General features: G+C 43.4%; 1 protein-coding gene across 1 annotated transcript in view; it reads left to right on the top strand.

Moving 5' to 3' along the window:
* Positions 1 to 25,000, top strand: part of cdh13 (cadherin 13, H-cadherin (heart)) — a 431,894-nt gene that overhangs the window by 350,208 nt on the left and 56,686 nt on the right. The window contains exons 10-11 of the mRNA XM_048257795.1: positions 1,017 to 1,199; positions 2,968 to 3,221. Coding sequence (XP_048113752.1) covers positions 1,017 to 1,199; positions 2,968 to 3,221 — 437 coding nt within the window. The remainder of the gene's footprint in view (positions 1 to 1,016; positions 1,200 to 2,967; positions 3,222 to 25,000) is intronic.

Below are 25,000 nucleotides of genomic sequence, written 5' to 3' on the forward strand. Positions count from 1 at the left end.
AGAACTTTTCCTCTGTCGCACGCACTATTTGTTTATCCAGCACCGGCTTTGCAAATAATAATGTCCACAGACAAGGTAGAATATGTTGCATGATTTTATGAAAGTACGATGTATTGCGACATCAGATGCAAGTCAAATTTGTAGTTTCTCATGTCTCATTCCATCGAACTACAGATCCGCCATCCCGATCTGGCAAACTTACATAGTCTTGGGTTATAGCTGATAGAGGGCCTTGAAGTGAATGCAGAAAGTGCCGTTCACCCTGTTACGAGTTGATGAACCACTGAAACGATTTTGGAAACATTATTTTAAGGTACAAAAAACTCTTTGGTGTTGCTTTAAGAGACGAACAACAAGGACTTTGTTGTCCACACAAAGAGGATGACTGTTCCACTTTGGGATTCCCCACTGTGATAAAGTCTGATGTTGATTAGGTGTGCTTAGTTCCATCCAGCTAGTATGCAGGTGTCTGTGCTTTCCTTGATGAGAGTGGCTGTGTCAGTTAATGAACTCTGGATTGGTCCTGCTGTTACCTCATCACAGCATATCAGATTGCAGTTGTGTCATGTTCACAAGGACAACAATTGGGAGGAGCCCTTGGAGATGATTGAAACCAAAGATTTTAACCTCCCTCATCTTGATCAGCACCTAGACAAACTCCTCCTCATCCTCCTCTTCTTCATGCATCAGTGGCTTGTAGCGGCCCATTGTGCTGATGTCCATGGGCATTTCATACACTATCTCCACAGCCACTTCAGCACCACGGACAGTACCTAAGCCGAACTTGCTTATTAGATTCCCAAATTAAACACCAAGATACAAAATACACGCACACACAGCGAGAGACTTACACACAGTATATTCACACATAGACACATGCAAACACACACATATAAATACTATCATTACCCCCTTGTCTCTTAACCATGAGAGAGATAAGAGATAATCACCTCTATAATCATCTTTCTCTCTCTCGTGTGTGTGTGCGTGTGTGTGTGTGTGTGTGTGTTCTGCAGTTCCAGGCCATAGTAGATGAAGGCTCGACTGGCGTGGTAGTTAACCTGACCGTGGATGACCGTGATGACCCAGCTACAGGTGCCTGGCGGGCAGTCTACTCCATCATCAACGGAGACCCCAACCAGAGCTTCGAGATCACCACCAACCCCGACAACAACGAGGGCATGCTGTCTGTCATCAAGGTACCGCTCACAGGGACACCTGTACTCTATCAGTTCCCTAATACAAGGACACACATACACCATCAGTCACCTTACATAGGGACACCCTAACATCCAGTCCATTAACTGTAATTTTAGGCCCTAACATACCTCAGAGACCCCTTTACACAAGAACACCAAAACACATTCAAACTCCCTGTCACAAGGACACCCAGACACCTTCAGCCCCCTAACACAGTGTTACCCAAAGACTTTCAACTAAGACTAAGGGCTAAGCTACACCAGGCATGTAACTGATGCATTCCGTTCGCGTTGCATTTGCTGCAACAATTAGCTTCCACTATAATCAATGGAAGTAACTACACCAGACGTGATAGCGGCGGCGCGTATGTTTGAAAAAAATATACTATTCTTCTTAAATGGATTTTACATGTCGCGAACAGAACGCTTCAGTTATGCGCCTGGTGTATCTTCCCTGTAAGGCAGGGATCAAACTGACCAGCGGTAAGCAGTTGATTGTCTATTGTTTGCTGTGGTCAGAGGACTGGTTGGCACCACTACTGCCCCCAGTGTCAGTTTAATGTTTAACATACTTGTATCTGTCATGTTAAGGCCTGACGTGTATTTCAGGGACACCCAAATAATCTGAAATCCCCTGACACAGAGATACCCAAAGACCTCCAGTCCCCTAAATGTTATATTAGTGCTTAACATAGACGTCAGGGATGCCCAAAGTTCCTAGCATATACCTTAAATTTTTAGTCTAGCGACTCTCCGTTGGCTTGCAAGTTGGAAAAATTAAACTTCTATCAGGCCAATCACATCGTGTATAGAGTCGGCCACAGTTCTGCGTGTGAATTTCCTGCTACTTGAAAACAAAAAAGATGGATGCTGCTGCTGGCGAACAGCGGTCTTTGAATCGCAACTCGAGTTAAGCTTTTTTTAAATTGGCAAAAGTTTGATCAACCAGTCAACTAGCTCCGCTGGTGGGAAAATGCATGGGACTCATGAGTTGGAGCGCTATCATATTGCGTGCAGAGGAAATTTGAAAGACAACCATTTATCCTGCCCCTCGGATTGAGCAGTGCCAATGGTAAGTTCCCAGACCCTACATCTTGATGTGGGTCTGGCTCGTCAGGCTATTCAATTTTATCAGTGGTCCCTAACTGTCCTAACATGAAACCATGCTGTTGTTTTGCAGTCTTGTCTCCTTTATTTAATTGGTTTTAAATTCACTTGTGGTAACAAAACAATAATTTATCTTTAAATCTATTAACAAAGTCCCTTTTTCGCATTCATGCACCTTTGTAAAATATAAACGGTTTGTGACATTGACAAAAAAAAGAAACAAAAGCAATATGAGCGAACAAAATTAATGACAAATTTGACAACAACAACCTTTGAGTTTTTAGTTCCGCACACGCTTTCTATCTCTCTCTATCTCTCTCTCTCTATCTATCTCTCTCTCTCTTTCTCTGTCAGAATTCACATTCAAACATGGAACAACAAATCTAAATGTCTATGTATAGAATTACATAAAATAAGCAAAGATAACCGAGAACAGACACAAAAAGCTACATTAAATTCACCTCATGTTGATTTAGTTTACAGTATTGCCAAAGCTATTGTTAAGAACACCAGTGTAATAGAGTGAACATATTGAAGAAAAATAAAAATGAAAGCAATGTGAATAGACAATTAAATTCAAAACAAACTCTCTCTCTCTCTCTCCCTCCCTCTTTCTCTCTCTCTCTTCTCTCTCTCTCTCTCTCTCCCTCTCTCTCTGTAGCCTCTGGACTATGAGCGCACAGCCTACCACACTCTGCTCATAAAGGTGGAGAACGAGGAGCAGCTTGTCCCGGATGTGGGCTATGGCCCCAGCTCTACCGCTACTGTCACCGTCACTGTCCAGGACGTGAACGAGGGGCCCATCTTCTACCCTGACCCCATGGTGGTCACCAAGGAGGAGAACATTTCCGTGGGCAGTTTCGTGGCCCTGCTCAATGCCACCGACCCAGACAACCTCCAGAATCAGAACGTCAGGTCAGAGAGTCACACACACACACACACACACACACACACACACACACACGCATGCACACACACACACCCACGCACACATGCATACACACACACACACACACACACACACACACACTAACACACTAACACACTCACACACTCACACACTACATATTAGATACACTACACAACACAAGAGCAGCAAAGTGTCCTGTTTCCTTGACAGGGAGTACCTCCACTTTTAGGTTGACACACACACACACACACACACACACACACACACACACACACACACACACACACACACACACTCACACTCACACAGGTACACTTATACATCACCTCAGGCCTCACACTCTCCCATGCTTTAGCAAAATCACCCTTTCTATGTATTTGTTTTGCTTGTATTAGAAGTGCTTTATAAGTAGCACTGAACAAGCCATTTCTAACTGTGCAATAGTTGGAGTTGGAGTAATATGGCTTTTTTTAATAGTACCTTGAGGATCAACAAGGTGGACCAGTTTCATGGTCTTTGTGATAATAACTACTAAGTAATAATAGCTACCTTCACATTTATTTGAAAGAAAATAAGGCAGTATAAACAAGGAGAGAACATATCACAGACCAAAGGTGTGATTATTTTTTTTTCCCTGGGTGCTTTTTCTTGTGCAGTGAAGATAAGCTTAATAATATACGGTATGTTCCATCAACTAGTATCTACTAATAATCATAATTAAAGACTCTTTATTTGCCTCCTTGTGGGGTTCATTTCATCTCTGTAAGGTGTTTTGTTGTGCTACATTGGTACAGATTACAGGAATGTGTAATTGTCCACAAGCCTTTTAACTTGTAGTGGATTAAGATCTCTGGAGTTGTCCCTTGTTGCATTATTGTGCGCTCAAGAGTCTGATCAGTGCAAGGGAAACACTCCCTGAAATGTGCTCCTCCAGTGAGTGTTCATGGTAGCTCTCGTCAGGTCTTTGAAGCTTTTGTAGGTCTTGTTTAGTGATATACTGGTAAGAACAATGAGAACTGCAGGGCTGTACATACTGTATGTAAAGTCTTTTTATGCTACTAGCAAAACGTTTGAATTTTAATTTTCCTGTCAGTCTTATTTTGCACACAAAGGTTTCGCCAGACAAGGGCAATGGCATCCTCGAGGGTTCTGTAGTTTGGTTGAATGCCATTTGTTGATTGCTCAGAGATTTCTGTGCTCTGCGACAAGGCTTGATGGCAAATTGAAGTTGCTAAGGTACTAAAACTGTTGTCCATGGATATGTGTGATACCATCTTATCACCTAGAATTTTCTGTCCTGTGAAGTCATCCCTCATATAGTGCCTGTCGTTTTACAGTGTAGGATTATTGATGGGGATGTGAAGAGAGTTAAGTAACACTGAATTCATAATACACAGTTCATCTGAGGAGACAGTTATGTTTGTTGAATATCTATTAAATTCCTTTTGATCGTTTGTTGCCAGGCACATAATAGTCCATCGTTTTGGCTGGGTTAATAGGTTTTTGAGTGAGTTTATCCATTTTCCCAAACCTCGTGTATCAGCCATCTGCCCACACAGACTGTATTCATTGCCCATCACTCTGACAGTGTATTTATAAGGTAGATCAAGCAGCAAAGCAGCACAGGGAATAACATTGTCTTTACTGCCTCTTTACTGCAAAGTCATTACATTTGTGCCTAGGAGGTCTCTGGCGTTTACTGCGTGCCACACTCAAACAATTCCCCCAGAGCTCGCGGCTTACTGTGTAACTCTCAAATTGCTCCCTGTAAGGGCTGTTAGTTCTAATGTGAATGACAATCACACGGATTCTCTGTAGACTTGTAAGCGTTTGCCACGCATCCAATATCCTGTTTTTCACTAGCTTTTTTTATTCCCTTTCTTTTCATTTCTTCCCGCCCTGCCGTGCCAACGATGTTACTGTTTCTCTTCTTAGCTCTCTCTACCTCTGCCACTCCAGACAGGTTTTGTAGCTTTTCCCAGAGACTCTGAGGGCCTTTACAGCATCCATCAGTCTTGCTTTGTGGCACTTAAGTGATTTGGGTTAATGGTGTAAATGCCTGATTTGAGTTGCACCTCGAGCAATAACGAGGTGTAGGGGGGAAGAGAGCAAGCCAGACTCTAATGGTGCTGCCTGGGGCCATCAATGACCTGTGAAATGAAACGACTAGATTAAGATGATTAGCCAGACTATCGTTATTGTTAGCTCATGAGCAGTAAAGAGCTTTCTGCTCCATTTCAAGCCAAATCTCTGGGTTGGGTGTTGGAGCTGTCCACCCGAAGTGACTGTTTGGTTGCAGAGTTAGTTAAATTACTGTGTAATAAAATTATGCATATTATTACAAAGAGCCATTGGCTCTCCACTGGTCACTGATTTCAAAAGTGAAAAAAAGTCAAAAGAGGAGACCCAAGGTCTAACAAGAACCAAGGAGCAGGACCGGAGCACACAACGCTTTAAGTGATTTTTATTATCCTAGTGCAAACCGACTAACGTTTCGATGCCCATGCGTCTTTTTGACTCTGAAGAAGACGCATGGGCATCAAACGTTAGTCAGTTTGCACTAGGCTAATACAAATCACTTATTATACGGCTCTTCACAATGCAAGTAGAATGCTCCATTGACTTGAATGGGATTTCCGAAAGTTCTAGCGGTCATTATTTCTTGGGAAAGGACCTCTGAAAACAAGAATGACCGCTGTCAATGGCAACGGAGTTTTGCGCTTTGGAATTTCATTCAAAAGTGAAAGCAGACGGTTGATCAGCTGTGTTCTAAAGAATGTTTGATTCAAGTTCAGCGTAGTGTTGCAAACTATTTGTTTCTCAGCAAAAGCCACGAATTAAACGGTAACAAATAAGTGTAAAGAGACATATCATGGAGTTTATTTTTCGTTTTCGAAGTAGTCGAGGATAATAAGCAGGATAATGTATAGAACGCCCGGTCATTATGGGAAAATAAATTCCCTTCTCTTCACCCAGGCCGGGTCCGTCTCACCCTGTCGGACTTATTTTCCCCATAATGACCGGCGTTCTATACATCATCCCTTACTTAAAGCATTGTGTGCTCCGGTCCTGCTCCCTGGTTCTTGTTAGACCTTGGGTCTCCTCTTTTGACTTTGCCCTTCTGCATTCTGTGCTCAAAACTCCAAGATCACTGTCTATCCTCTGCCACAGTAGTTCTGAGATGTGTTTTTACAAGCTTGTTTAAAAACTGTGTTTGCATTCAGTTGTGCTGATAGGTATTGTTTAACAGTACAATTTTACAGAGTCTGAAGGAGAAATGAAAGGCCTCCTGGCATGGCTTAATAAAAGCTGCCAGCTCTGAGAGAGTGCCTCTGCATCCCGTGCTTTACCTTCCGATCCAAAATCATTTTGACTTGGTAGAGCGTGTGCACCAGGTCTTCAATATCACACTCATATAGTTTGGCAAATGCTTTGTTTGTCCCAGAAAGTGTTATTGTTTGGATGAAAGGCTTGTGTTCCCTGCATGATGTCACAGATTTGTTTTATTGAGCATCCTGTCCAAAACCTGGTAGAACATTCCTGCTCTGAAACAATCTTTGCTGTTGTCTGTCGCTTGGCTACCCTCTGTTATTATTGACACAACATGGTGTGCCTCAAGCTTAGAGCTAGTTTTCTCTTTCGTTTTGGAGCAATTTTTGCATAGAGATATTACATTGCTCAGCAGCATCCAAACCAGTCTTTCACAAATCATCAAACACCTGCTCACTCTTGTAATTTTCAAAAGTACTAATTATTGCCTCCACAAGGTCTACTGCTTTGGCCAAATCAAGTAAAGTAGATTGGAGCATGTTTGATAAAATTGTTGCATCTCCCAAAAGTGACTTGCAATGCAATGCAATGAATTGCACATCACTTTGAGCCAAATTTAAAGGCCCTTGGCATCGACAGATCTTTCCCCACTGGGCTCATCAGCCACTTCCTCAGGCACTCTTAAAGGAGAAATCCGTCGATTTTTCACATAGATCTCCATTTCTCGAGGTCACCAAGTACTGTCGATACGAAAACAAACAATCGGTTTTACCTAGCTCGAGTTGCTGCAGCCAACAGCTAAAGTGGCCAGGCAGCTATAGCGCTACACTCTGGGGGCATGAACATGGGGGCTCACAAACATTTCTTCTTTGATACAGCTGGCAAGCTATCCCACAGATTACCAAAATATCTGGAAGCCCACCATGTGTCAACTCTCTGGGTGCTCCTAAATATGTGTCATTGCACTGGTGACCATTTGATGTGCATCACCAATCCAGTCATGACGACATAAGGAAAAGACACATTCAGCTTTTGGTATTTATTTGGTTGTGCCCACAAGCACTAGATAAAAGATTTTGGTCCATCTTTTGAAGGTCTTTTTTCTCATGCATGTCAAGGAATGTACCTCAACATATAGACACAAGAACCACAACACGTAGTATTGGTTTGCTCACAGACTCTCGGCGCCACGAGGAGAGAGTGCTAGTGAAAGGTATGAAACCCCTCACCATCAGTCTCCCACCCTGCAGCCCAAAAGCAGTGTCTTTTATTGTACAGATACACAAAGAAACAGGATGCCAGACATCTGTCTCCTTCAGCGTGACTTTCCTCAAAACCCACGCACAGACACACTCAGATGTGGGGCCTTTTTCCTGTGTCCCAACTCGAACTCTGTGTCCTTGAAACTCAGCATAATATTTTTGATCACAGAGATGAATTATATATCTGTTTACACAGGTGTTTTATACAATGATAATAATAATTCCTTTACAATGCACTAGTATGCTAAAACCATGACAAATTTTCAGTATCTCAGGGCTTTTGTATATTACTTTTCTCATTGAGCTATCAACTCCAATATACCCAACACGTTTCCTTTTCAGCTTCACAGATGTATTGATGTATTGAGTTGCACTATACAGAGCCACTTCAGCGAGATATTTTATGTACTCCTTGCTCTCCATTAGAGGTACCTGATTATTTTCTGCAATTTGATATTTTTTTTCAACGCCAGCATCCTTGTGATCTGCTACAGTATGAGCAGCAAAACCCTCCATCTGAAGTTTTTTAGTTTTTAAACGTTCACTCCAAGTGGCCAGGCACAACTAACATGTTTACAAGCATAACACAGAGCAGAGCAGATAACAATTTGGGTGTTTTATTTAGCTTTAGAAGACCCATTGTAGTGTATTCCCGATCAAAAATGACCGGCCATTAGAAAGAATGAGTGAGAAAATGGTCATTGTATAAAATTGAGTCCAGGTACAGTACATACCTATTGATTAGATGGACTGTATCTGTGCTTCTGTACATTCACACACACACACACACAAACACACTCTCACTCCCCCTCCCCGACTGGAACCTTTCCCCAATATAATTTTCCCCTGTCTGACTTGCATGAGCTCAGGTCAGTAAGGCCTGACGGCCATAAATAGTAAATAGAAGTTCAAAACTGATAATATCCAGTAGAACTTAGTTGATACAAAGGTCTATCACAACATTAGATGATAATTGGGAAAATAAGTCCCGACAGGGCGAACCGGACCCCGACGTGCAGCGGACATTATCCCGCTTATTACACGGCTACTTGCCAAAACAAAACAATAAACTCCCCACGATGTGACTCTTTAGCCTACATAGCCTAGAGTATAGCCTTTTTATTACCGTTTCATCGTGGCTTTTGGTGAGAAACAAATAGTTCGACAACAGCACACGCTTAACTTGAATCAAACATTCTTTAGAACACAGCTGATCAACCGTCTGCTTTCACCTTTGAATGAAGTTCCAGTCCTTGCGTAGTGATAATGAAAGACGTGAAATAGAAGCACAAAGCCCATTTTCCTTGACAGCGGTCTGTTATACTTAGCAACGGTCTGTTATTGAGAATTAGCAGACCACTGAACGTTGGGAAGGCCCATTCAAGTGAATGGAGCATTCTGCAGCATTATGAAGAGCCTTGTAATAACAGGTTATAATGCAGCATCTTCTCTGGCACCTTTTAGCTTCCGCTCTGCGCTAAATAACTTACTCACTAACTTTGTTTTGTTTATTTTTTTGTTGTGGTTGGTGTTGGACGGATGCTTCTCTCTCTCTCTCTCTCTCTCTCTCTGACTGATATGCAACACAGAGTGGATGTGATTAGTACTGTGTAGGCTACCCATTGATTATTATTAAAGAGGGTCTGTCTCTGTCTCAAAACTGTCAGAATACCTCCTCTTCCTCTTTAATAACCTGGGGATTCCACCCTTTTATCAATGGCTCATAACCTCCCTTTCATCAATGGCTATTTAGGAGGTTGCTTATCTGATGTGTGTGTGTGTGTGTGTGTGTGTGTGTGTGTGTGTGTGTTTATGTTTTTTTTTGTAAACAGCCTGAGTGATCATTGCTTCTTGAATGAAAGAGGCCGAGTGAATAACTCATTTACATCTTCTGCAGCCAGTCAGAAGAAGTCTTTGAAGTGCCACGGCCTCTACCAAGGCCTTGTGAGCACAAGACGAGAAGAGAGAGAGGAAGAAAGAAAGAGAGAGAGAGAGAGAGAAGAGGAAAGAGAGAGAGGAAGAAAGAGGGAGAGATAGAGAGGATGAAAGTGAGAGGGAGAAAGAGAGAGAAAGAAAGGACAAGTCAGAGAAAAATGCCAGAAAGTGGGCGCAAAAACAGATAAGGCTAAGAAATGTGTGTGTGTGTGTGTGTGTGTGTGTGTGTGTCCGTGCGCATGCATCAATTAGCACTACATATGGGACAATTCTCCAGAATCAAACCAAGTAGAGCAGAAATGTTCATGTAGCCTTTCACTACTCATCCGGACACACTCATCAAAACAGGAATTTCAGGCATTTACTGCTCTTTTGGCTGTATTACCAATGCTAAATTAACTGGATAATGCAGCGCTTCAAATACAGACAGCCAGATGGCTTACAAAGAACTTATTTTTTATCCACTCTCTTCCCCTCATCGTGCTTCGTGCTTGACTCATCATGCTTTCTGCTGACATGATGGAATGATGGCGCAAATGATGCCGTTGAACAATTCTCGCTTTTTGACTTCTTTTTAAGCTTTGAGTCCTTTTCAAGTGGTTTGGAAGCTGTCCCTTATGTCTTAATGAGGAGGAACACAGCAGAGAAGATGGCAGACTTTTACCGATGTCTCCACTTGCTCCCTCAGTAGTCTTAAGAGTCCTTACAGCTCTCTCTCTCTCTCTCTCTCTCTCTCTCTCTCTCTCAATTTTTTACTCTTTCAGACTCATTCATTTCATCTCCTTTCTCAGTCTCGTGCTCCCTCACATACTTAATGGTTCAGGCGTTCAGCACCTGTTCACCTGTAGCATGAATCCCATCAGACTCCCAGATCCCATCTGACTCCCCTGCTTTTGACGTGAGTCACGCTAACTGTCAGACAGCTCTGTACAGCGGTTATTTAGCGCTGTCACGAACACAGATATCACACAATCATCAGACAACTCACCGCCTCACTGCCATGATCACTTTCCGCACTGACACTTCTAAACACCCCGCCTAATTCCATCTGTTTAGCTGTTGCCTCCTCTTCACCATCAGTATGGCGAGAGAGAGAGGAGTTTTACCGGAGCAACACAGATGGTTAAACTTCAGATGTTTATTTTAATGTGCCAACATAAGAGACTAACGTTTCGACGTTCTGCCACGTCTTCGTCAGAGTCTAGTATGACTCTATATATTTAAAAGTATATTTAAATTGTACCTTGCTGTTGTAAATACTTCTCAGGGCTCTTGAGCTCTTCCCCCCACCGGTACATGTGCATTTGATTTTTTGAGCCGAAGGATTAGTAACAGACAATCTCCAAAGAGGCATATCTACTGGCCAGGTAATGTTTCACGATTCTCGTGATATGTCACCTGGGCACGGACAGCCAAATTGCAAGGCTGGTTCTCTGCCTGTGGGGTGCTACCAGCTATGCTAGGTGCACAATTTTATCTATTACAAGTTTGTTTGCAATCAAAATGACGTTGAAGCTGTAATATTAAGGGCACCCTTAAGAGTTTTTTTTACCTTTTCATTTTAAGGTAAAAAAAATCATTCCAAAATCATTTTGATAGCACATAACCTTATAACATGATGAACGACACCTCTGCCATTGTCTGCCATTTCCCTCTATCGGGAATTACTGACCTCGGGAATTACTACAACCCCCATCACCACCTAAAATCTGAGATCTTTCTCTAGAGACTGCTGTCGGTGCATCAGGGCCGGCGCTAGCCATTTGGGTGCCCTAAGCACAAATGCTTGGTGGTGCCCCCCCAACCAACACACCAACCACCACCACCAAAGAAATAACAACCATTCATAATTTCTTAGTTAGTTTTTTTTCTCTTTAATTGCAGTTTCACCAACAGATGTCGGCCCTTGGCCTATTAACCTCTTGAAAATGACCGCATAGAACAACAACTAAACTTATCTAAAGCTGTCTAATTTGGGCAAAATCATATCACGTTCAGTTGCAGGGTTTTTCCAAAGTTCACCTTACCAAGTGCCGTTTCCCATTCATCATTTCATTACGTTGTGAAAGTGTCAGTTGTAGCGTTACTTTTTCACTACACAATTAGATCTTTTGATCATAATTGATAACAAATGCCAAAAAAGCATCCTGAAATGCAACGCAAACTAGGCTAATAGGCTAACGTTATCTGACTATATCTCTGATGGCTAAAAGAAATAGCAAGCCCAGTTTAAGCATAATCAGAAATAGCATTGCTAGCTATAGCAACCTGAGGAAGGATTGCTAGTCTTATGCACCGATTGCTAACGTTAACAGAAAGCAGCAGTGTTGAATTGAATTCAATAACCCATAATCCATATCCATATCCACAACGTTAAAATAAAGCTAGCCAGCATCAATCAGACATGCAACACTTGAACATGATCATGGCTAGTAGGAAAAACTCAAAGTTTATTTTTAATTTTTATTTAAAACAAAATTGTTTTAATTTTTATTTAAAACATTGTCTTAACTGCAAGTGACGCGCGAGCATCATCCCGCTGTCTCTTCTTTTTCCTTTTTTCCGCCCCCGACTCTTAGTGCCTTTTCGAGGCCATGGCTAAGGTGTCTGCCAAATTTTGGATTGAGGCATAATCGAACAGACCACTGGGAGGTGGGGGAGGGGGGCACCAGAGGGAGACTGGAGAGAGGTCCGCACAGGAGATTCACCTTTTTCTCGACTAATTTGGTCTAGGCCTATATTACTTTTATATTGCTTTTGCATATTAACATGCTTTAGACATATTTTATTTGTTTTTTATACTAGTAGCCTATTGTGGTGATTTTTCACAACCCAGATTTTTTGGGGCCTCCCAGGCACTTGGTGGCCTACGCGCAGTGTGTGATGTGCATGTGCGGAGCGCCGGCACTGCGGTGCATTCACTCTTTATGTTATGTTCATACTTTGTTGCAAAATATGCATATTTAGTTTATTAAATGCTTCTCAACTGTAGGGGAACCCCGACAGCAAATCTTCTTTAGTGCTGCTTTAAGTTAAAAGACTTGCATAGTATGCCTTTAAAGGAGTTGGGGGTTGCAGGGGCTGTGGTGCAAGCGTTAGGATTCATTTCACATTCAGGTCCAAGTTCCCACAGGGACCGGAGTTTAATTCCAAGCCAAGGCTCAATTTTCCGATCCCACCTCCCCATCTCTCTGTCCTCTCTCCCACTCACTCACTTCCTTCCTGTCACTCTCAACTCTCCCATCCTGTAAAGCCCATTAAAATGTCCCGTAAGAACTTCAAATGTATCCAGTACCCTTGTGTGTGTGTGTGTACATGTGCGAGGAGAGTGTGGAGCCTGAGTGAGCTAGCGAGGCCTGTACACATCACAAACGCTTTATCTACGACTGCTGAGGTTTTGTTTTTAACTTTGATGTCGAGTCTTCAGCAAGTGATTACTTTGTCCTTGTCAGAATAATTCATAGTAAAGTGTGTGAACGGTGCAGTGTTTACATGTATCACATAATATAAACCTTTCAGAGTCAGGGTTCTGGTACTCGTTTTGCATTCACTTCTCTGAGTGGAGAAAAACACCCTCTTATCATTGTCTCCTCACCCGGCGTTAGTCATTTCATCATCCACTGGCACTTCCAAGATCCTGGAGGTGCGATGAGTGTCTGCTTCCTTGGTTACATGTGCCAGGAGGTGAGCAGTCAAGAGTGGGAGAACAGGGAGAATCTCTCTCTCTCTCTCTTTCTCTCTTTTTCTCTTTCTCTGTCTCTCTCTCTTGCTCTCTTTCTTTCTTTCTTTTTTTCTATCTCTATCTCTCTCTCTCTTTCTATCTCTCTCATTCCACTCTCTCTCTCTCTTTCTATCTCTCTCTTTCTATCTCTCTCTCTTTCTATCTCTCTCTCTCTCTCTCCTCTCTCTCTCTCTCTCTCTCTCTCTCTGTCTGATGTGATACCAGGAGGAGTTCCCCTCTCTAAACCCCGTCTGAGCGTCGCTGTGTGAAGCTTGCAGAGAATCAGGTAAAGGTTGCATCAGAGCGTGGCGATGTTAGGGGAGGGAGAGGAAGATCATAAATATACACGCTGGCAGGATGGGGAGAGGAAGGGGAGACGTTTGGGATGGGGGTGTCAGGCTGTGTGTCTACGTGTATGATGCTGAGCGCTGGAGCTCCCCAGCTGAAGGGGGCTCATAGCGGTGTGACGACATCTGTTTGTGGCTGAGTGTGAAGCCGTACGGCTAGACAGGACACCTCAAATAGAAAAGGAAATGTTCTGAATGGCAATGCGATCAGACTGAAATCTGGGAACAAAAGTCGTTTGAGGACAACTACAGTATGATGATGGTATATTTCTGTAACATCTGTTGTTTTTGTTGTTGTTGTTGTTGTTGTTGTTGTTGTTGTTTGTTGTTGTTGTTGTTGTTGTTGTTGCTGCTGTTAATTGTTACTGAATATAAAGCCATACGGCAAGACAGACTAACTAAAGGAGAAAGGGGAACATTTTGAATGGCAATGGAATCAGATGCTGAAATCTGAAAAAAGGTTGTTAAAGTAGGAAGACATATCACCCACAGGGATCTCATTCATGAGTATGTGAAGGATTTAGTTAGAAACTGCATACTGTATGTGTTTAAACTTTGTCCACAAACATAATTAGAGAATTGTTTGATGGACTTACAATAATGCAGATTATTGATGTATTATTTCTATCTACATTACTGGGTATAAGGGAATAAGGGACACAAATCGATATTTTAGACTAATCAGTGGCAGACCGGAGGTTTTGAGGCTACCAACACCGATTTGTTTGGTGGCAGCCCCTCCATCCACATCTAATGTTAATGTCATGTCTTCCTCTTGAACACCTTTGTCAGAATCTGCAACAACAGCCCAACTTTGTTCACCTTCAGCCTTGTCTATATTCTTCCCTGTCATTTATTTCACATACGTATAATTATTGCCATACAGTTGCAGCATTGCCCTGTCATAGTAAAGTAAGTTATGGGCTTTTGTCAGTAATTGATTGTGTGGTGCTGTTTGGACAAATACACTCACTGTATTGAAAATGTTAACTGATTTAAAAAAAAATGTACCATAGCAACAGACAAGCAGTCCTTAAGGCCATGGGGTTTTAATAGAAAACTCATCATGTAGCGTTTGAAGCCATCTTGGCAGTTCATTCCAACCGTATTTTGCTGCTTGATTGAAGCAAATACATCAGTAGTGGAAAAGAAAATGAAATCAGTGAGATGCTTAGAGACCTTAAGCAGCCAAGGTTGTTAATAAGAGCCTTGTGCTTGGTGCTGATACAATGCCCAACCCCAATTGCTGATACAATGGGCAAATCTTGTGTCGGGAAGAGGCCAGACTTCAGGATGAGAGAGAGAGTTTTATCAGCTTTATCACAGTAGAGAAAGAGAAACAGGCACTGTGGCAGGTGTGTTTGCACACGTGTGTGTGTATGTATACAATATATGAATGTGTGTGTGCGTGTGTGTGCATGCGTGTGTTCGTGCGTGCCTGGGTGCGTGTGTGCGTGCGTGTGTGTCCTTGTTTGAACTTTCCCTACTTTAAAAGGAGCTCCATCCACGTAGAAGGATCTAAAGGCTCTGTGGGAGGAGTAGGTTGAAGGAGTGAGGTGGGGTGGACACCCCCACACACACACACACACACACACATCACAGAAGGTTCTAGAATCCCCTCTATCCACGTGCACAGCTGTGTGGAACCCGCCTTGCCCCCGCTTTAAAAGACTTTTAACTTTGAACCTTGTTTTCTTTCACCCCTCCTGTGCGAAAAAAAGATACCCAAACCGGCAGGCTCTTTTCATAATTCAGCACCCACCTTCCAGCAGCTTTGAGTGTGTGGCAGATTAAAAGCACTGAAGAGAGCGGAGCCAGACCATAAGAGACAGACATGAGACAAAACATAGAAGTGAAAAATAAAATATGCATTGCCTTCGTTTGTTTGTTTGTGCTTGCCCATGTCTCTCTCTCTCTCTCTCTCCCTCTCTTTCTCTCCCTCTCTTTCTCTCTCTCTGTGTGTGTGACAGAGAGAGGGAGAGAGAGAGAGAGAGAGAGAGAGAGATAAAGAGAGGGAGTGAGAGAGAGAGAAATTCAGAGAGTGACATCGTAAGTTAGAGAGGCTGGAAAGTGATATAGGGATAAGCGTTGTTGGCGCTGTAACCTGTCTGTTGTGATAAGACTTAACATTCTCAGACTAATCCCTCAGATGTTGTTACCTTCCAAATAAGAAATGTGCTACACACATTCAACACCTCTCACAACAAACTCACACACATACACACACACAGACACCCACATACATGCACGCACACACACACTAACACACACCCCTCTCCAACTACCTCCCAGACACTAAGCCCTGGACTCACACATTCTTTGTCGCCTTCTCTCACAGAGATGCTACAGTATGCCTCTTTATTTCCACCGCCTAGTATGTGAGAGTAACAAAACATCTTAATTTCTCTTGCAGGTAGCATTTGGCACAAAGAAATACCCTACTGCACATGATGCAGTGAATATCTGCTTGTTCTTGTTCTTATATCTTGCGGTGGCAGGGGCTTTCTGAAATACATTGAGTATGTTCTGGAGATAAGTGCAGGGTTCTAAGCACTTTATCAATAAGGACTGTATTGTTTGTCCCACTCCCCTTGATGCAATGCTCAGATTGCAGCCTGTGGCTTCTATATCCTAGCCTGGTGAAATAAGACTCATTCACTTTGTGAATAAAGTCTGGAGACTCGCGATTGGGAAATGTTTCCAACACTAGCATCGTAGTGGGCGTATACTTTGCATTCATTTTTGATTGGTCCAGTCTGAACAACCACCTTGATCAAGGATTCCTAACGTTACTTCCTACTTCGCCTAAACTTTAGAAACTGACAATAAACCGCCTCAGCAGTCAGGAAAAATGCACGCAGGCCTACCTTTGCCAGGGTCGCCTGCAGGAATTAATGCTATGGTACGCACACCCATTACCCCCACCCACCCCCACAAAAAAAAAATCAAGCATGGACAATATTTTGTCCGTTTCCCGGTTTTAGGTCCGTGCATTGGTCAGCAAAAAAGTAGCCTACATAGCATAGCAACTTCCACATGCAATAATAAAACAACAACGTCTACAATGACCTATTCATTTGGACAACTTGATACAGGGTAACGTTACCTTTAGTTTTGTTCTAGCATACCGTGACGTCTGGCTTTAAACAGCTGTAATGCAGTCTAACGTTCTGACAAGCAATTGCCTACCTTGTTCTTGCCCATCTGGAATAACTCCTCTAGCTTTGCTGCATCCATCATTTCTGTTTTCGTTGTTTAAACTTGTGATATATGATGAGTATTGAGTTAGTGAATTAGCTCAACATTGTGTGCTGATAACCATATATAGATAGCCGAGTAAAAGAAAACAACAAGTAGCCTGGTTGCGTGCCTGCGTGCGTATTCTCTCTCCTGCTCAAACAAAATGTTAATTTTGATAACGTGTTCACCAACTTTACGTAATAGAAAATTGTAAATAGACTGATATGATGCAGCTAATGGGATACTGTAGTTGGGAAGGTATGGTGGGCCAATTTGGTGTGAATACACACATACACACAAGGGACATTTTATCTCGTTGTTGAGTAGCCTGATGGTACGCACAATGCGTACGGACGTACACCTGCAGGCGCGCCTGACCTTTGCTGTACATAAATTTACACATTCTTACCACTGCATTTTTGATTTTGGTGAGTGCGTTGCTTCTACCGTTCACCACAGCAGTTGCATTTGTCACATCATAAACAAGCCAATGCTGTATATTGTATGTTTATTGTTTTTTTTTTTTAATTCACTGTTTTTATTATCAAACAAAGCAAGTTTATGCTCAGTTTATGCTTTATCACAAAAACATCAATTTCAATACCCCCCACACTCACCCCATACCTCAGATATAGATCTCACATTGGGCTATAGCTTTTTGCATGCACACACCTTCAAGTGCAAAAGCAGCAGCAGCACAGCTACTTCTAGAAAAATCCATGATGACTCCGGTTTGCTTTTGATTTCTGTTAAACTCAAGACAAAGCCCCAAAAGGATGTGTGTGCTTTTCATAAGGTCATATGTCTCAGCCCCTTCCTAGGGGAAGCTTGACTTACTCTAGAGTAGGTAAGGACTCTGCTGCCTGCTCCACTTCGCCAAAGATAGTCAGAGAGCCTACTGCATGAACTAATGGGACATGTTGTGCTAAGAGAGGGGTACAGTGCTGTGATAGTCGAGGTTTCTTTCTCCTCCCTGTTGGGTCCCGCTACATATCCTATCATGGTTTCTCTCTCTCTCTCTCTCTCTCTCTCTCTCTCTCTCTCTCTCTCTCTCTCGGGCAGATACATTTTGCGGACGCAGCGTTATCAGCGCCATGGCCAAACTTCATTTTGCGTGCTATTTATTATACCTGCAGCTCGTCGACTAATCAGTGCCTTTCTCCGCCCCCTACCTCTATTTGCACTGCTCACAACTGAACGGCAAGATGCAATCACAAGCGCAGTTGAACGGAGTCAACTGATGAGGACAACATCAAAAGGAACCTAAAGTTTAGCGGTCATGAAATAATACAATATATGATAAAAACATGTCAACAAGCAGAGAGATAATGCAGAGCAGTATTCTACTCCACTTAAGAAAATGCTCAAACTACTTGTGCACATAGACTTTAATAGCCAAATCTAGCAGGTAGGAAAGTTTAAGTGGATGCAAAAGTTAGACATTATTAAGGCCGGCAAAAGTTGCAGTTGCTTCTGAAATAGAACAAAGAAGCAAAACTGCTCTGAATACCGGTTCTGTTGTCTTTGAACGTTCCTCTTACTGATGTGTTGATTACACCTGCTTTTAAATGGCGGAAATATGTCTCTGCAAAACAGATGTGCGCTTTCACGGGCAGTTTTTGTACATACAGAGGAAATACATAACGAGGCACGTTTTACCCTTTACTTCCCATCTTTTACACAAAACTTCCACTTTCCCCTGACCCTCCTATGAATGCATATGCATGACACCGAAAAGCGCAAATTGCTATTCTCTGTTGCTGCGACAGGCAGTCTGCAGTTTTACCTAAGTGCGGCCTGTACATACCACAAAAAATTTAATACATCTACCCCGGTATGCTCTGCTCATAGTGAGGCCCAGAAAGCAGGACGTGTCTGCCCATGTGTAGGGGGAAGCTCTACGGTGCATGTATTGTCAAACAGAAGGGTCGTGTCCTTGTGTGTGAAATTCTTAGTGTCATGAATAATGTGAACACACACACACACACACACACACACACACACACACACACACACACAATGTCTGGTCCAGCATTTTCAATGTGCTTTAGCCTGAGATGGAAAGTATCAAAGACAGCGGAATGTATAATACAAATGTCTTTTTTTCCAACTGTCAGGGTTTTCTTCCATTCCCTTTCTTTCTCTCACTCTCTTCCTCTCTCTCTATCTCTCTTTCTCTCTCTCTCTCTCTCTCTCTCTCTCTCTCTCTCTTTTTTTCTCTGTCGTTGTATTCAGGAACAGTGCTGAAAGCCCAGTGCTCATCTGGTGCCTCCTGCATATTCTGTCTCTGCTTTAATATGGAATTCTGTACCGTACTCTTCTCTCCTTGTGAGTGGATTGGCAGCTCATACCCCCCCCCTTCCTCTGTTCAGGAAGAGTAGCACAGTCAGTTGCACTCACACAGAAAATGCAGCAGGAGGACGTACAGTATGAGTGTCTCTGGGTTCACTCCTTTCAATGCTTTAGTTTGTGAGTCACCATGTCGACTTAGACTTCTTCCTTCTTGGTTTTCCACAGACCACTGAGATCACTTCCTTCTGATTCTCAGAGATCACTTCTTCCTTCTGATCCCATTAAGGTCATCCACTTGAGCTGAGTGTAGTGGCTAAGGAACTGGGCTAGTACGCAGTAGTGTAGTGGCTAAGGAGCTGGGCTAGCATGCAGTAGCCAGAAAAGCTGTGGGTTCAACTCCATGTGCCACCATTGTGCCCAATGAGCAAGGCACTTCACCCCGAGTTGCCCTTGGGGAGACTGGTCCATGTAATAATATGTAGGTTGCTTTAGATAAAGGCGTCAGCTAATTGAGCAGGTATCGTAACACCTCCAATTATCACCCATTTTGTTCGAAAATTCTAAAACAATGATGTTTTTTAATACTTCAAAATAACATTTGATAAATGAACCTTACATTTTTCAATAGCCATAGGTGTGTAGATTTGAACAAAATCTGGTTTGGTTCTTACCGGGGCTTTTACTGCCTGAAATTGTTTACCTCGCTCGGAAGTTAGTGCTGGCCTGGTGGGTCGTCTACTTCCACCCTTTCAACGGCACATGAACGGTTAGACTGAGAATTCTCGTCGCTACCTCAGAATTCCACTGGAGCTCCAAGCGGATTTGTACACGCAGCCTTACAAAACTGTTTATAGCTCTTCGGTAAAATGTCATTTTTGGTACTGGTAATTTATGGTAATTTAGATACACTTATGGTGTGGGTGCTTGCGTTTCTTTAGGAATCCGGCGTCTTGGTTTGTATAGAAATGAATAGTAAATGACACATACACGGAAGAGGATAGAATCACGGGGCTAGTGGTAATAGGGAGCGACCCGATAAGTAAGTAAATGTACATACATACATGTGTTCAGGCTGCGAAAGTTCTTGTGCATTTCATCGTGCCAAACACCTACTGTGCTAATGGTCCATTTAGTTTGGCCATGCCCAGTACTCAGTGGTGTCCAAGCTTACATTCTCCACTTTCCAGAAAGGTGGCATTTTTGCAATGGATTGCTAGGGTATTATTTACTCAGTGTAGCCTAAGGACTCAGTGCAGCCTTATCCACTTAACCAAAGACTGCTGTGCTAGCATTAAGGGTCTTTTTCTTCCCTCTGGGATCCCGCTACATACAGAAAGGTTGCTTTTTATGATGGGCTGCCAGGGTGTTCAATAGATGGCTGGCTTATTAAAGTAGTGCAAATGCATGTTTTAATGGGGCAAAGGCATCCATTAGTAACTTTTTTAGTAAAAGTACTAAAACACTTTTTTAGTTTTAAACTTTTAGTAAAAATAAAGCAACACAGACTTGCAACAGTAGGTTCAGGGATCAAACTGGCTGGCCAAGCAACAGTCTGTTCAACGTGGACAGGTCTCAGATGACTCTTCTCTGTATATCTCTGTAGATCTTTTATTAAGTCACTGTTTACCTTTTCTTTCATCTGTCAGTGTGGTTCAGGCAGTCTCTGTCTGTAGCAACATCACAGGGAGGAGGGACCCAACAGAGAAGTCTGTCTGATATGTCCAAGAAACAGTTGTTTAAAAAGTCAGTCAGTACCTACCACCTGCCTTCAGCTAGAGTTTGGGCCAGTGCCTTCAGGTTTTCATTTCAAATGCCTATTACAACGGATACAAACCATCGTTCGGCCAGTAGAAACAAAGTCAATGTCAGCCCTTTGTGTTGTATTTTGAACTGACCGAGTGTTTAGATATTGTGTTTGTAATGCTGCTGCACAACCACTTGCTCCTTCAACTTGGCTTGGCTTGGAGGTGTGACAGTTCTACTTCCCTTCAAAGTGTGAGACCATAATGGTCCTTGGAGGGCAATGTGATAGCTCAACGTCTACAGTAAATATGCGGGTGGTTCATGCCTTACAGTAAAGCTCAGTCATATAGGTTCTTAGAACCTACAGGCGCTCCAGGCCTCCAGAGTACAGTAGATTCTGACGCTGCTTCCTCTCTGGTGCCCTGGTCATCAGACTGCATTCCCTGCTGTTCTTCCCTCGTGTCCTTTCCCCCTGTCCCACACTTGTGCCATACCCATGAAGGGGCCCAGTTTACTGGCCCTCGTGTCTGTTTGTCATAGCTATAAACAGCAGCGGGTATAGTGGTGTTCTTATAGCTATAAACAGCAGTGGGTATAGTCGTGTGTGTGTGTACAGTACTTAATGACCCTTGTGTCTGTTTGTCATAGCCATACACAGCAGCGGGTATAGTCGTGTGTGTGTGTGTGTGTACCTAATGACCCTTGTGTCTGTTTCATAAAGCCATAAACAGCAGCGGGTATAGTCGTGTGTGTGTGTGTACATAATGACCCTCGTGTCTGTTTGTCATAGCCATAGAAAAATGTTTATTTGCCTCCCTCGGAAAATGATAACGATGGAATAAAATGCATTTTGTTCTAAAAGATGTTGTGGTTAAAAGGCACCGTAAGAGTTCGCACACATCAACAGTGAGAAGCAGTGGGCGTCATGGTGGAGTGCCTGCTCACACACTCACACACAACTTCAGGAGTGGCTGTGATGCCCAGGGGTCAACCACAGCCCAGTCCCCTCTGCAGAGCCGCACAGCGACAGTTTCACCTTCTCCTCTTGGAATGCGTATTCGTGTGACTGAAACTGCAGCCCCCGGTGCTCAGCTCAGCCATACCGGCTCTGCTCACGTGGCTGCGAGTTGAACACGGCTGACATTTCTTCTTTGTCTCTTAGTGTTCTTGACTGCGATTTCGTTTCTTGAAAGAGGTCTCTGTGCCCCCATTGTGTCTCGTGGCGCTGATAAAAATAATCTCGCCGCCGAAGCGCGCGGAGCACCCGACGGTGCGTGAGTCGCGGCACTACGATGAAATGAGATAATTGAAACAACCCCAAAAGGTGCCAGAAGAAGTGAGCTGGTGCTTGAAGGCCCTAGTGAAGCGAGGATAAATTGCTTTTCTCCGTGTTAATTACAGGGTTATGATTCTCAGCTGATGCAAAGAGCTGCTTTTTTTGTGCCTTATTATGATAATAAATTTCATTTTATGTGTTGCGTTGGCGAAGCATGATAATTTATGGAAATTAAGTGTTGCGGCCTCCATTTAACATTGGAATTTAGGGAACGAGACAGAAAGAGAGACAGAGAGCCACAGATTGACAGTGAGAGTTTGAGAGTGAGAGAGCGAGAGATAGAGAGTGAAAGAGAGAGAGAGAAAGAAGGAAGATTTGTTAGCTCAACCCCCAGGATGTATAACCAGCATAGTAATATCTCTGTCTCTTTACTGTGCCGTTAGCTAGAATCACACAGGCCACCCTGTAAGTGTGTGTGTGTGTGTGTGTGTGGGAGGATGTGTGTATGTGTTTTTGTCTGTGTGTGCATACTTTAATGAGATTGGCTCATCTTCGCATTTGGGGGGGAAATGCCACTTATTCAAACAACACCGTCAATCTGCCATGAAAAGGTCAGGCGGCCTCGTCTGTAAGTACGGGTCCTAGAGCAGGGAGAGCCGGCCTGTGAACCTGCTAATAACATGAAGCACGGGCACTGAGCATGCTCAGTTTGATCCTCACACCATTTCACACTGTGGTGCTGGAGCCACCTAGCCGGCATACTTAAGCATCATGAGCCACGTCAATCAAAGACACAAATCAGAGAGGAGTGTACAGTATGTGTCTGTGTTGGGGGGTGGTGTGTCTGTGTCTGTGTGTGTGTGTATGTGTGTGTTGGGGGAGGGGGGCAGTGTGTGTGTGTGTGTCAATCAAAGACACAAATCAGAGAGGAGTGTACAGTATGTGTCTGTGTTGGGGGGTGGTGTGTCTGTGTCTGTGTGTGTGTGTGTGTGTGTTGGGGAGGGGGGGGTGTGTGTGTGTGTGTGTGTGTTGGGGGGTGTCTGTCCATCTCTCAGCACACTGACTGAAGGACGCCGGATATCAGAGCTTTACAGAGTTTTCTTTTTGAATGTTCTCCTGCTTGTTGGCTGTTTGTCTGCATTAGCTGTTGAGACGATTCCACTCACAATCCTCTTCACGCACGCACACACACGCACACACACACACACACACACACACACACACACACACACACACACACACACACACACACACACACGCACACACATATATACGCATAAGCAGATTCAGATACAGATACACACCTAGCCACACATCAGGCTCAATGAGTGTCTGTTTCCATGTCTTTTTTCTCGGTCTATGTGGGCTGGCTGCCGAATGATGGATGGATGATTTGTGTCTGTCATCAGCTGCCTGATTGGAGGGAGACGGATGGGTGTGGGCGTGTCACTCACAGCTCTAACGAGCAGTTAATGGACAGCCGGCGGAAGCCGGGCAAACGTGTCACCGGCCGCTCTGTTTCCACGCCGACGTGTCTGACAGCTGATTGATAGACTAGCACCCTTGCTGTTTATATATTTTCCCTCTAACTCATTCTCCATCATTCACTCTCTCTCCTTCTCCCTCCCTCTCTCTCTCACCCACTCATTTCCTTTCACTCTCTCTCTCCTTCATTTTTCTTTCTCCTTCTTCCCCTTCCAATATTTCTCCTGTCTGAGTTTCTCTCTCTCTCTCCTTTCCTCTCTTCCTCTCTTCTCATTGTCCTCTCTTCTTTCTCCATCCTCTCCATACCTCCCACTCCCATGTTGTGTTGATACCCAGGGCATGGCGGCACGCTAGCAACTCTCTCCAGATGCAGACATGTCTTCAGGTGTGCCCGCCGCTTGGAGGGCAGTATCAGAGGTGCGTTCAAGTTGGGCAAACAATGGCGAACGTTCGTGGTGAACATGTTTTCTTTGAACAGTTTAATTTGAACGATTTGGTGTTACGTAACATTCCATTGTAACGGTAATTTGTTGCCGTCGTCAAACTCACGTCCAGTTCCACCGTATGTTTGCCGAGAACTACCTCCTCAGACTGTTTGCGATTGTTCGCAAACGTTATGCCGAAATCTCGAGGCTAACAGAAAACTGTTTTGAAAGGTTCGCAAACGTTTGCCTATGTTTGCGAATTTGAACGCACCTCAGTTCAGTTCAGGTTTATTGTCACATGAATATTAGTACCACAGCAATGAAATACAATGTGCCTTGGCACTCTCTCAGCACCAGTCAATAAATAACAAATTCTAAATTACATTTACAAAAATCTAAGAACAGTAAAAATAGTAACTCAGACAAAAGCTCAGACATTAGCCCTGCTCTTTGTTGTCCTATCATTTAGTAGCCTTATTACCTGGGGGTAAAAACTATCCCTGAAGCGTGATGTGCGCGTTGGGATGCTCTGCAAAGGCCTCCCTGATATGGCGCGGGAATCGTGCCTAAAACCTTCCGACCGTCCATCTGATCAACCAACCGATCGACCAACCGAACGTCATACCACCCGCCTTACTTACATGTATCAGAATAATTTCCTTTTTATAAGCAGCCTACATGAACTTACACGTATCCAACATGTGCCCAGAATTGTTGCAACATGTACTTATTCTGTTGGAACATGATGGATACATGTAGGCTTGTGTTGGAACATGACTACATGTAGG

This window comes from Alosa alosa, chromosome 11 (assembly GCF_017589495.1).
Source record: "Alosa alosa isolate M-15738 ecotype Scorff River chromosome 11, AALO_Geno_1.1, whole genome shotgun sequence".
Taxonomy (NCBI): Eukaryota; Metazoa; Chordata; class Actinopteri; order Clupeiformes; family Clupeidae; genus Alosa; species Alosa alosa.